General features: G+C 37.5%; 1 protein-coding gene across 10 annotated transcripts in view; it reads right to left on the bottom strand.

The window, feature by feature from the left end:
- SCMH1 (Scm polycomb group protein homolog 1) overlaps nucleotides 1-14,557 on the bottom strand; it is a 234,828-nt gene that overhangs the window by 43,998 nt on the left and 176,273 nt on the right. For 9 of the 10 annotated variants that reach the window (XM_037827535.1, XM_037827541.1, XM_037827539.1 and 6 more), the window contains one exon: nucleotides 1,295-1,527. The exons of the other annotated variant lie outside the window; for it this stretch is intronic. In XM_037827535.1, coding sequence (XP_037683463.1) covers nucleotides 1,295-1,527 — 233 coding nt within the window. The remainder of the gene's footprint in view (nucleotides 1-1,294; nucleotides 1,528-14,557) is intronic. 10 annotated transcript variants of the gene reach the window in all.

The following is a 14,557-nucleotide window of genomic DNA, read 5'->3' as shown; positions in this document are numbered from 1 at the left end:
TCTGGCTTCAGCATCCCCCTAAGGCCTTTAGCCTCTCCTCCACAACTTTAGAGTAAGAAGAGAGTATTGGACACCAAAATTAATCAGGTCCTGGGTTAGAGGTTAGTGGTTAAAGAAAGGGCATTATGTGCTACATAGGAAGATCAGGATGTGACACTGAGAACTCAAAGCCAATAAGAAATTACTGAGGTTGATAACATCATCACAAAAATCATCCATCCATCCATCCATCCATCCATTCAATCTATCCATCCATCCATTTTTTATCTACTGAACATCTCCCAAATGACTGAGATGCAAGCTACTGCAGGAGAAACAAAAATATTAGGTTCTTGATCTTGAGCTTACATTCCAGCAGGACTGAAGTCAGCTGGAGCTACTAAACAAACAAAACAAACAAGCAAATAAAACCTAAGGAAGAACTTATTAGACTGTGGAACTAATGCTGAGAAATAAGTGGTATCATTTCCACATTGGAACTCAGGTAGTCTAATTCAGGAGGGAGATTCAGAGAGTGGAAGAGATGATGTCAAAGGGAGCTCCAGAGAAGCAGTTGAAGCGTCTTCTTTCCGTATCAGTGGCTTCCCTAGGGAAGATACTCATGAAGAGCTGTCCATGACTATGAGAAACTGGTATTTTCAGTACAGTGCTCTGTGAAGCTTGACTCAGCAGTCTTTTCTTACACTAGGGATAAGTGTTACCTCCCTCAGGTGACTATGTGGTAGGGCAGCAGTGACCTTGGAATTAGAAGATCTGGGGGCCAATCTCTGAAGCCTTTGCCAGTTACTAGCTATGTAACCTTCTGAAAGTCATTTCACATCTCTAAGTCTCAGTTTACATCTCTATAAAATAAGATTATACTATCTTCTAGGGTTTTGTGATGATCATGTGATGAGTATGACTAGCCTGACACCTAGTAGATATTCAATTATTATTATTTTTTAAGAGAGAGTAAGGTTAGAAGAAGAAACATATTTATAGAATCAATCTTCTGTCTTCATATGCCTGGGTATCTAATTTCGAGAAGGTTAACATGGAGCATGTCCTTCCACCTATGGAAGATATTAGATCAGAATCCTCTCAAATGTGAATAACTCTCCTAGTCAAAATGTGTTTCCCACTCTATCTTTAATATTATCAATACCCAGGTAAGTAGGATAAGTGGGGATGACTTCAAAGCATACACAAAGTGGAGAAGAGGGCCGGACATGCCCTTTCCAAGATGAATGGACGTGGATGAGTTACCCCTTTATAACCACTATCCCTTTCTGTGGAAATCCACATTTTTACCTACCTTACTGCCAGGTTTGGGACCCCTCTTCTTTGGGAATTTCAAAGGTTCAGCTGACTTGGATGGGGTAGAGATGGGATGGGGAATTAGGGTCTTGGGTGTCCGGCCCCGCTTCTTTCCTGGTTTACGCCCCCTCTGCCCTGGTGGATGCTCCAAGACAGTTTTGGTGCTGCTGTGGATGCTTGGCTTCTCAGTGTTCACATCAGACGCAGGATAGGGATTCTTTGGAATCACAACTGCAAGAAAAAGACTCACGCTATCACCTCCACCTTGCCCCTGAATGCCCATCCCAGCCAGAAGGAAAAAGGACTTGCCAATTCTGCTCAGGTAGTTTTATACTAAGAAGCTAGTTTCCTGGCATTTGGCCCAAATGTTGGAAAGAGAAGTGAATTTAGATTGGCTAGAATTGGAGGTTTAAAATTATTTCTGGCAGATAAGGGATACACAATAAATGTTTCTTTCCAATGCACGTTAGAGAAGTCTTATGACCTAAGTCGAAGTTGAAGCATACCAACAGAAACACAAGGCTTAGAGTTGGAATAGCTCTTAGAAGCCTACAGTCCTCTCCTGCCATCTATAAGAATGAAGATCTAAGTCTCAGAAGAAGAAATGATGTCTTCCCCAGGTCACACTGTGAATGGGGATAAGGACTAACGGTTTTGAAACTGAGCCCTGAAAACCAATCAGGGGTTTTCTACATCAATCAACTTGAAGTTTTGGTGTAATTTTTGCAATGAGGAGTACTGAAACACATGGAGATATAAATCTGATAGCATCTCTCCTTACCTTAAAAACCTTGGCTCCCTATTACCTTTAAGGCAAAATCCAAATTCTTTAATCTGATATCCAAGGACTTTTGTGACTTTGCCCCTGCCTTGCTCTCTATGATGTCTGATGTCATTTCCTATCTTCCACTCCTACGTTCAAGCTACACTGTTTTCTGAATGCCATTCCTTCGCAATGCTGAGCTCTATTCTTCTCAGTGTCAGACGTATGATGCTTGGTTTGCAGCATTCACCTCAAGGGATACCTCCTTATTGAGGCCTTCTCTGAACAACACCTAATTAAGTGAGAATTCCCTTCCACCCTCCTGCATCCCCAAGCATTAGGTAAACATCTCAGTCAGAGCACTTCTCAATTTTACTCCAATCATCTGTCTCCTCCTAAGTTGAGAATTATCGAGGTAAATTCTGCAAATAGTTTTTGAGCATTTATAATAGGTTAGGTGGTTCTAAGCCCTGGGGATATAACAGTGAACGAAACAGACATGTTTTTCATTCTCATGGTGTCTACTTCCTAGTGGAGTAGACAGAAAATAAATGAACAAAGAAACTATACAATATAATGCCAGAAGTGGTAAGTGCTATGATTAAAACTAAAGAAAAATAAGGAGATAGAATGGAGGAGGGGGGTAATATCTTACTCAGAATAGTTAAGGAAAGTCACCTCTAAAAAGTGACATTTGCGTACAGCCCCCCAAATGAGGTAATCCACAGATTTATAAAGAATCTGATGGAAGAAGCTTTCAAGTAGAAGGTATAACAAGTACCAAGATTCTGAGATGGATGTGTGTGTGTTCAGAGGAACTGAAGGGAGGTAAATATGGCTGGAATTGAGTGAGCACCAGTGAGAGTGGAGGGAGATTAGGTTGGAGAAGGAGCAGCAGAAAGATTGTGCAGAACCTCAAAGGGTGTGAAAATGAATGTGAACCTATTCTAAATATGAAGTATGAAGGAAAGCAGGAAGGAACACTCTGCTCTGTATAGGTGGTCGTGGTGGTTTGAAGCTTTATGTGCCCTAGAAAAACATGTTCTTAAACTTAATGCATTCCTGTGAGTATGAACCCATTGAAAAATACTTTGATGAGGTTACTTCAGTTAAGGTGTGACCCACTTCAATCAGGATGGGTCTTAATCCTATTACTGGAGTCCTTTATAAATGGAATGATTTCAGATATGAAAGAGAAAGGCATGGAAGCAAGAAGCGGAAATCAATGAAATCTGGAAGAGAAGGGAGGGACCAGCAGTCCTGCCATGTGCCCTGCCACATGACAAAGGAGCCAAGGATCACTGGCAGCCAGTCTTTGGGAAGAAAGCATCACCTTGATTTGGACATTTTCATGGCCTCAAAACCATGAGTGCATAAATTCCTATTGTTTAACTGACCTATTTTGTGGTATTTGCTTTGAGCAGCCTAGGAAACTGGAACAGAGGTTTTGGGCTTTTTATCATGTACCCTATAAAAAAACAAGTTCAAGTCTTAATCTAGTTCCTGTGAGTGTTAACCCATTTGTAAACAGTATCTTTGAGTATGTTAATGTGAGTCAGGGTGTTGACTCATTTGTGAATAGGATGTTCAAAGATCCTATTCAGGTGTGGCCAAACTGAATCAGGGTGGGCCTTTATCCATACAGTGGAGGCCTCATGAGGACAGGAAACTGCACATGGAAGTAGAAGCCAGAAGTCAGAGAAAGCCAAGGTAAGAGACCATGGACATTACCATGTGATGGGAGGACTACCATCCCCAGAAAGCTACTGACTCTGGGAGAAAGCATGACTGTGATAGTTAGATTCATGTGTCAACTTGGCCAGGTGATGGTGCCCAGGTGTCTGGTCAAGCAAGCACTGGCCTAACCATTACTGCAAGGACATTTATGGCTAGTTAATAAACCATAAGCCTGGTTTATTAAATCATCAGTCAATTGACTGCATCTGTGGCTGATTACATCAATGAAGGGCATGTCTTCCGCAATGAAAGAATTCAATCAGCTGGATTTAATTTAATCAGTTGAAGACGTTTAAGGCAGGAGAGAGAGAACCTTCACTTCTTCTTTGGCTAGCCAGTGTCTCCTGAGGAGTTCATTGAACACCTTCATTGGAGTTCACTGCTCGCCCTATGGAATTTGGACTCATGCATCCTGCCCCATGGAATTTGGACCTGTGCATCCTGCCCAATGGAATTTGGACTCGTGCATCCCCACAGTTTCCTGAGACATTTTTGTAAAATCTTACATTTACAGACATCTCTTGTTGGTTCTGTTTCCCTAGAGAATCTAACTAATACACATGACCTTGCTGACTTCTTGATTTTGGACTTTTAGCCTCCAAACTGTCAACCAATAAATTCTTATTGTTTAAGCCAACCCAGTGTGTGGTATTTGTCAAAGCAAAATAAGACAAGGGGCAACTGTAGAATTAGGGAGATTAGTAATGAAGCCATTATGGTGGTAGATAGAAGATGATGGGGAACTCTTATGCTTCCAGGTAGGATATAATAGATCATAGCAGTTCAATGTTGCTGATGCTACAACTAGAAAAAGCCAGGTAAATTATTTTAATAGACTTTGCAAAGCTACAGAACTCATTAGGATTACAACTGGAATTCCAGATGGTGGGAAGAGCCCTTTCAATGTAGCAGACATTGTTTTCTTTACCGAGGACATTTGCCAATTTTAGGCATATGCTGAGGATTAGGCTTGGCCTGTGTAAAGGAGTTCTACTTTGGGGAAAGAGAAACCAGAGAAGAGTCTGTGACAGACTGGACTCTTGAGGAGCCCCATATGTGTGGCCAATTTTCCCCATGGGATATTTGCTGAGTTATGAGCCTTTGCACATGGGACCAGAAAACCTTGGCTGAGAGCTTAAAGGCAGAACAAAATCTCCCATAATCGTGTGGTTTTAGGAGACAAAGTCCCACTAGAAGAAGGAGGCCTACCTCAAACACATAGCTGCTCTCCGCATTAAGATATATGCCATATTTTGAAAGTGTAGGGGGTAAGAAGTAAAAGTTCTAAGCGTAAAACCTCTTAAAGTAGGGCAATCTCCTGCAATTTTTCAGGGATGAGGAGACAGAGACCTGCTAGTTTCTCAATGAAAAGCCCAACGGGGCCCATGCCTGAGGAACAGGGATAAACCAGATGTACAGTCCAGCCCTAGTACAGCTCAGTCCATGATTAGACCATGCTATTAGTGTAACAGAGGAAAGGAAGAATTCTTTCTGATGGAAGATATGAACTGGAGCCTCAACAGTCATTTGATATAAAAATGTCCAGTATATCATAAAAAATTATTAGATAAAAATAGAGGAAAAGATGAACAAAATGTAAGAAAAGATGGATAATGCCCACAGAAGACTGGAATCTATAAAATAATGAAATGTACATCCTAGAGCTAAATATTAGAAATTAAGAACTCATTGGATGGGTTTAAGTACAGATAAGATTCATCAGAAGATAGGATTAATGAACTTGAAGAAAGGTCAACAGAAAACACTCAAAGTGAAGTAGTGAGAAAAATATATAGAAAAATAGAATAGATTGACAAAGGAAAAAGAGAGAGGATGCAAAAAACTAAAATCAGAATTGGAAGGTGGACATTACTTCCAGCCCTACAGAAATAAAAAGTATTATAAGAGGATACTATGAACAACTGTATGCCAACAAATTAGATAAGTTAGATAAAATGGACAAATTCCCAGAAACATGCAAACTACCTACAATGACTTTAGAAGAAATAGAAGATCTCAAAAGACCAATAACAAATAAAGAGATGGAATCAGTAATAAAAAAACCTCCCAACAAAGAAAAACCTAGGATCACAGGCTTCACTGGTGACTTTTACCAAATATTCCAAGAAGAATTAACATCAATCCTACTCAAACTCTTCCAAAACAATGAAGAGAAGGGAACATTCTCTAATTCATTCTACAAGGCCAACATCACCCTAATACCAAAGCCAGATACAGATATCACAAGAAAATAAAATTACAGACAAATATCCCTTATGAATGTAGATAAAAAATCTTCAACAAAATCCCTGGTGTGCAAAGATGGTTCAGCACAAGAAAATCAATTAATGTAATATACCACTGTGTTAGTTTGCTAAGCTGCTTAAAGCAGATATCATGAAATGCACTTTTAACAATGGGAATTTACTAGCTTACAGGCTTACAGTTTTGAGGCCATGAAAATGTTCAAATTAAGGCATCATCAAGATGATACTTTCTTTATGAAGACCAGCTGACAATTATTTTGGCTCCTCTGTCACATGGGAAGGTACATGGCGGTGTATGTTGGTCTCTCCCTTCTCTGCTGAGTTTTGTTGCTTTCAGCTTCTTGCTTCCATGACTTTCCCTCTCTCTCTCTCTGTATTCATCCCATTTAAAAAGACTCTAGTAAGAGGATTAAGATCCACCCGGGGCCATGACTTAACTGAAGTAACCTAATCAAAAGGCCCTATTTATAATAGTTCTACACCCACAGGAATGGATTAGCTTTAAGAACATGATTTTCTGAGGTATATACAGTTTCAAACCACCACAACCACATTAATAGAATGAAAGAAATAAAAGCCACATGATAGCTCAATTGCCACAGAAAAGGCAATTTGATAAAATCCAGCACCCCTTCTTGGTGAAAACATATAGGAAACTAGGAATAAAAGGAAACTTCCTACACATCATAAAGAGCATATATGAAAAACTCACAACTAACATCAAATTCAATGGTGACAGGCTGAAAGCTTTCCCTCTAAGATAAGGAACAAGACAAGTATGCCCACTATCACCACTGGTATTCAACATTGTCATGGAAGTCCTAGTCAGAGAAATTTGGCAAGAAAAAGGAAAAAAAAAAAAAAAAAAGAAAGAAAGAAAGAAAGAAAAAGCATCCGAACAGGAGAGAAAGAAGTAAAACTTTCTCTATTTGAAAATGACATCTTCATATATATAGAAAATTTGAAAATTGCCCAACAAAGCTACTAGAGCTAATAAATGAATTCAGCAAATTGGTGGGGTTAAAGATCAACAAGCAAAAATCAGTAGCATTTCTATACACTAGTAATGAACAATCTGAACAAGAAATTAAGAAAAACAATCAATTTACATTAGCAACTAAAAGAATCAACTATATAGGAATAAATTTAATCAAGGATGTAAAGGACTCATACATGGAAAACTACAAAACGTTGCTAAAAGAAAACAAAGAAGATCTAAATAAATGGAAGGACATTCCATGTTCATGGACTAGAAGACTAAATATTGTTAAGAAGTCAATTCTACCCAAGTTATTTACCCAATCAAAATTCTTTGCAGAAATGGAAAAGCCAATCATCAAATTTATATGGATGGGTAAAGGGACCTGAATAGCCAAACCCATCTTTAAAAAGAAGGTAGTTAATAGATAAAACATCTAAACAGATGATCAATAAAGAAACAGAGAAACTAAATAACATGATAAATGAACTAGATTTAACAGACATTTATAGAACATTGCACCCCCAAGCAGCATATACATTTTTCTCAAGGGCTCATGGAACATTCTGCAGAACAGAACCATATGCTGGGGCACAAAACAGGTCTGAAGAAATTTAAAAACACTGAAATTATACAAGATACTTCCTCTGATCATAATGGAATGAAGCTGGAAAGCAACAACAAATGCAGATCTGGAAAATAAACCAATAAATGGAGGTTAAACAACACGCTCTTAAACAATCAGTCGGTCGAAGAAGAAATTGCAAGAGAAATCAGTAAACATTTTGAGACAAACGAAAATGAGAACACAGTATATCAAAACTCATGGGATGCAGGGAAGGCAATGCTGAGAGGGAAATTTATAGCCCTACATGCCTATAAAGGAAGAAAGAGCTAAAATCAATGACCTAACTGAATAACTGGAGAAAGAACAGCAAAATAATCCTAAAGCAAGCAGAAGGAAAGAACAAAGATTAGAGAAGAAATTCATGAAATGAGAATTAAAATAGAATCAATAAAAACTAAAAGTTGGTTCTTGGAGAAAATCACCTTAGTTAGACTGACAAAGACAAAAAGAGAGAAGATGCAAAGAAATAAAATAAGAAATGAGAGGCAGGAGGCATTACCATGGACCCTGAAGAAATAAAAAAGATCGTAAGAGGTTACTATGAACCACTATATGCCAAACAAACTAGACAACCTAGATGAAACAGAAAAGTTCCTAGAAACACATGAACAACTTACACTGACTTGAGAAGAAATAGAAGACCTTAAAAAACCATTCACAAGTAAAGAGACTGAATCAGTAATCAAAACGTACCAATAAATGAGAAGTCCAGGACAGGATGGCTTCACAGGCGAATTTTACCAAGCAATCGAAGAAGAATTAATACCATTCCTGCTCAAGTTCTTCCAAAAAATTGAAGAAGAGAGAACACTACCTAACTCATTCTATGAAGCCAACACCACCCTAATACCAAAGCCTATAAGAAAAGAAAACATCAGACCAATCTCTCTAATGAATATAGATATAAAAATCCTCAACAAAATACTTGCAAATCAAATCCAACAGCATATTAAGAATTATAAACCATGACCAAATGGGTTTTATTACAAGTAGGCAAGGGTGGTTCAACACAAGAAAATCAATTAATGTAATACACTACAGTAACCAATTCATAAGGAAAAACCATATGATCATCTTGTGTGATGCAGAAAAGGCATTTGACATCATTCAGCACCCGTTCAATATAAAAACACTATAAAAGGTAGGAATCAAAGGAAATTTCCTTAATATGATAAAGGGCATATATGAAAAACCCACAGCCAGCATAATATCCAACAGTGAGAGACTGAAAGCCTTCACCTTAAGATCGGATTCGAGACAAGGATGCCCACTGTCACCACTATTCTTCAACATTGTGCTAGAAGTTCTAGCTAGAGCAATTAGGCAAAAAAAAAAAAAAAAAAAAAAAAAAAAAAAAAAAAAAGGCATCCAAATTGGAAAGAAGTAAAACTATATTTACAGATGACATGATCCTATATTTAGAAAATCATGGAAAAAAACACAACGAAGCTCCTTGAGCTAATAAACGAGTTCGGCAAAGTGGCAGCATACAAGATCAACATGCAAAAATCAATGGTGATTCTATACACTAGTAATAAGCTATCCAAGGAGGTAATAAAAAAAAAAAGTCTCATTTACAATAGCAACTAAAAGAATCAAATATCTATGAATAAAGTTAACCAAGTATGTAAAGGACTAGTACAAAGAAAACTACAAAACATTTCTGAAAGAAATCAAAGAAGACCTAAATAAATGGAATGACTTCTATGTTCATGGATTGGAAGCTTAAATGTCATTAAGATGTCAATTCTACCCAAACTGATCTATAAAGTTAATGCAATACCAATCAAAATTCTAACAGTCTACTTTGTAGAAATGGAAAAGCTAATTATCAATTTTATTTGGAAGGGTAAGGGGACTTGTGGGAACCCAGGGCCTGGGCCCTCTCCCCCCATAGCGAAAGGGAGTTATTTCATATAGCCGCCTACTTGACCAGGATAGACATCAAAGGTCATTAGAATTCCCTGGAGTGGGGTGGGGGGGTGGAGGGAGAGAATGTACAAATGGTATCATAAACAAAGCATTAAAACTCCCCTCCCCTGATCACTGTTGATAACAAATCTCTACACCTCTGGGTCACAAAACCTTGCTGAAACTCTGTTCTCAGACCCTATGAAATGTCTTCACCCTAACCCTTATAAACCACCCTCTGGCACCCCCTGCTCTTTGTGGAGCACTAACTTTCATCTTTTCTGGCTGGATGCCACCAGGAAGAACTCTCTTCTGCCTGTAAGTCCTATTAAGCTCATGTCTAACACCATGTGTTCTTCGGTCCTGGGCCCGTGTCGGGTTGAACAGGCCTCAGATAGCCAATACCATCTTAAAAATAAAAGAATGAAGTGAGAGGCATCACTTCCTGACTTTAAAGCATATTATAAAGCCACAGTAGTTAAAACAGCATGGTACTGGCATAAAGGACAGACACATTCATTCAATGGAATAGAATTGAGAGTTAAGAAATAGACCCTCAGATCTATCGTCAAATGATTTTTGTCAAGGCTCCCAGGTACACTCAATTAGGAGAGAACAGTGTCTTCAATAAATGATGTTGAGAAAATTGGATATCCATAACCAAAGAATGAATGAAAGAGGATCTCAATCTCACACCCCTATACAAAAATAACTTCAAAATGGATAAAAGACCTAAATATAAGAACCAGTACCATAAAACTCCTAGAAGAAAATTTAGGGAAACATATTCAAGATTTAGAGATAGGTGGTGGTAGTTTCTTAGACTTTACACCCAAAGCACAAGCAATGAAAGAAAAATAGATATTCCTCAAAATTGAACACTTCAGTGCTTCAAAGGACTTTGTCAAAAGGGTTGATGAAAAAGCAACCGACTCAACAGGAGAAAATATTTGGAAACACATATCTGATAAGGGTTTGATACTCAGAATATACAAAGAAATACTACAATTCAACAATAAAAAGACAATCCAATTAAAAAACGAGCAAAAGACACAAACAGGACATTTTTTCTAATGAGGAAATACAGATAGCCAAAAAGAACATTGAAAAGATTCTCAGCCTCACTCGCTATTAGGAAAACGTTAAATCAAAACCACAATGAGATATCATCTCACACCTACTAGAATGTCTGCTATTAAACAAACAGGAAACTACAAGTGTTGGAGAGGATGTGGTGAACTAGGCACTCTTATTTACTGCTGGTGGGAAAGGAAAATGCTACAGCCATTGTGGAAGACAGTCTGGTGGCTCCTCAGGAAGCTAAGTATAGAGTTGCCTTATGACTTGGCAATCCCACTGCTTGGGATATACCCAGAAGATTTGAAAGCAGGGATGTGAACAGACATTTGCACACTGATATTTAGTGGCATTATTCACAGTTGCCAAAAGATGGAAACAACCCAAGTGTCCATCAACAGATGAATAGATAAAAAAAATGTGTTACATACATATGATGGAATATTCCTCAGCAGTAAGAAGGAACGAAGTCCTAAAGCAAGTGACAACATGGATGAACCTTGAGGACATTATGTTAAGTGAAATAAGTTAGACACAAAAGGACAAACATTGTATGATCTCACTAATATGAACTAATTATAATATGTAAACTTACAGACATAAAATATAGAATACAGGTTACCAGGATATAGAATGAAGCTAAAGAATGTGGAGCATTTGCTTACTATGTGCAGAATGTTTAAGTTGAATTTAAACATATGGAAATGGATAGAGGCGACTGTAGCACATTATTGTGAGAATAATTAACAGCACTGAATAGTGTGCAACTGTGGTGGGAAGGGAAATTTAGAGTTACGAATGTCCCAGAAGGAAAGTTGGAAGTTATAACATGGGAAAGTATAACACAGTGAATCTTGGACTATGTCTGTGATTAACTGAACAAATATAAAAAAGTTCTTTCATGAACTAGAAAAAATGTATGACACTATTACAAGGAATTAATAATAGAGGGGTATATGAGAAAAAATGTACCTATTGCAAACTATGGTCTATAGCTAACAGTAATATTTTAATAGTCTTTCATCAATAGTAACAAATGTAGTACCACACCAATACTATGGGGCAATAATAGGGGAGGATAAAGGGTATAGGAAGATTAGGGTTTTCTTTTTTATTTTCCTTTCTTTTTTGGAGTAACAAAAATGTTCTAAAGTTGATCATGGGGATGTATGCATAACAATGTGATGATACTGTGAGCCAGTGATTGTATATTTTGGATGGTTTGTATGGTGTGTGAATGTATCTCAATAAAATTTAATTTAAAAAAAACACAGACTCAGTCTTTAACAAAAAAAAAAAAGAAGGAAGTTTATATACTCACATTCCTGATTTTTAAATGTATTACAGAGCTACATGGTCAGAAAAGCATGGACTGGCACAAGGACAGACATATGGAACAATGGAATTGAACTGAGGGATTAGAAATCAATTCTCAATTTGACAAGGGTGCCAAGACTCTCAATTGGGAAAGAATAGTCTGTTCAACAAATAGTGCTGGGAAAAACTGGATCTCCATACGCAAAAGAATGATGGGTGAACCCTATCTCACACCATATACAAAATTAACTCCAAGTGGATCAAAGACCTCAATATAAAATCCAGTACTATAAAACTTCTAGAAGAAAATTTAGGGAAATATCTTTAGGACCTTTTTTTAGGCAATGGTTTCTTAGACTTTATATCAAAAGCACAAGCAAGAAAAGGTAAAGTAAATAAATGGGATTCATGAAAAGAAAAAACTCTTGTGCATCAAAGGACTTCATCTGGCAGTAAAAAGACAACTTACAGAATGGGAGAAAATGTTTGAAAACCACATATCTGACAGGGGTTTAATATCCAGAATTTATAAAGAAATCCTACAAAAATTCAACAACAAAAAGACAAACAACCCAATTAAAAAACAGTCCAAAGACTTGAATAGACATTTCTCCAAAGAAGATATACATGAAAAAATGTTCAACTTCAATAGCCGCTAGAGAAATGCCAATTAAAATCATGAGATCCATTTCATACCCATTAGAATGGCTACTATTTTCAAAAAATGAAAAAATAACAAGTGTTAGAAAGGACGTGGAGAAACAGGAAAACTTGTTCGTTATTGGTAGGAATGTAAAATGGTGCAGCCGCCATGGAAGACGGTTTAGTGGTTTCTCAGAAAGTTAAGCATAGAATTACCATGGACTCAGTGTGATGGTTTGGAGGCTTACTAGACCTCAGAAAACTATGTTCTTATAATCAATCCATTCCTGTGAGCGTGGACCCATTCTAAGTAGGATCTTTGGTGAGTAGGACCTTAAGATGTGACCCACCATATTCAGGATGGTTCGTAATCCTCTTACTGGAGTCTTTTATAAGAGAACGAAATTCAGACCCAGACAAGAAGCCACAGAAACTGAGAAAGAAAGGCACAGAAGCTGAGAGAGAAAGCCTCAGAAGAGAAGCTTTTCAAAGCTGAAAGCAATGAAACCCAGAAGAGAAGGGAGAAAGAGAGAGAGACCAGTAGATGCTGCCATGTTCCTTGCCATCTGACAGATGAGCTCAGGATTGCTGGCAACCTGTCTTCGGGAAGAAGGTATCATCTTGTTGATGCCTTGATTTGGATATTTTCAAGTCTTCAGAACTGTAAGCTTGTAAACCAATAAATTCCCCTTGTTAAAAGCCAGCCCATTTCTGGCATACTGCATTTTGGCAGCCTAGCTGAATAAAACACCTGGCAATCTGACTTCTAGGTATATAACGGAAAGAATTGAAAGCAGGGACTCGAACAGATAATTGCACATTGATGTTCACAGCACCATTATTCACAATTCCCAAAAGATGGAAGCAATGCAAGTGTCCATCAGCAAATGAATGAATAAGCAAACTAGGGTATACACATATAATGTAATATTACTCAGCAGTAAAAAGGAATGAAGTTCTGATTCATGTGACAACATGGATGAATGTTGAAGACATCATATTGAGTGAAATAAGCCAGAAAGAAAAGTACAAATATTCTATGAGCTCACTCATATAAAATAATTAGAATAGGCAAATTCATGGAGTCAGAAACTTAGAATACAGTTTACCAGGAGTTGGGGTTGGGGTATGGAATGGAGAGTTAATGTTTAATTGGTACAGTGTTTCCTGTTTGAGGTGATGGAAATGTTTTGGTAATGGAGGTGGTGACAGAGCAAATCATTGTGAATGGAATCAACACCACTAAATCATATATTTGAATGTAATTAAAAGGGTAAATTTTAGGTTGCATATATGCTACTAGATTAAAAATTAAAAAAACAACAACTACAGGAGTGTACAATACAAACAGCGAACCTTAATGTAAAGTATGGACCATAGTTACTAGCATAATTGTAATAATATTCTCTCATCAGCTATAACAAAGGTAAATGGGAACTCTATTTTCTGTATGAGCTTCCTGCAAAGCTGTAGCTTCTCTAATAAAAAAAATCAAATTAAAACAAAACAAAACAGAGGGCAAAGGACTTGAGTGGATAATTCTCCAAAGAAGACATAAAATAGCTAATAAGCACATGAAAAGATGCTCAACATCATTAGTCATTAGGGGAATGCAAATCAAAACCACTTCACATCCACTAAGATGGCTATCATTAAAAAAAAAAAAAGGAAAACAAGAAGTGCTCTTGAGGATGTAAAGAAATTAATTGGTGCCTTATGTATTGTTGGTGGGAGGATAAAATGATACAGTCACTATGGAAACCAGTTTGGTGGCTCCTCAGAGCGTTAACACAGAATTACCCCATACGACCTGGAAATTCCATGTCTAGGTATTGACACCAAAGAACTGAAATCAGGGACTCAAATAGACACTTATTTGCCAATGTTCACAGCAGCATTATTCACAATAGTCAAAAAGGTAGAAACAACCAAGTGTGCAT

This window comes from Choloepus didactylus, chromosome 2, assembly GCF_015220235.1.
Source record: "Choloepus didactylus isolate mChoDid1 chromosome 2, mChoDid1.pri, whole genome shotgun sequence".
Classification (NCBI taxonomy): Eukaryota; Metazoa; Chordata; class Mammalia; order Pilosa; family Megalonychidae; genus Choloepus; species Choloepus didactylus.
This window is presented reverse-complemented; position numbering and strand designations above follow the sequence as displayed.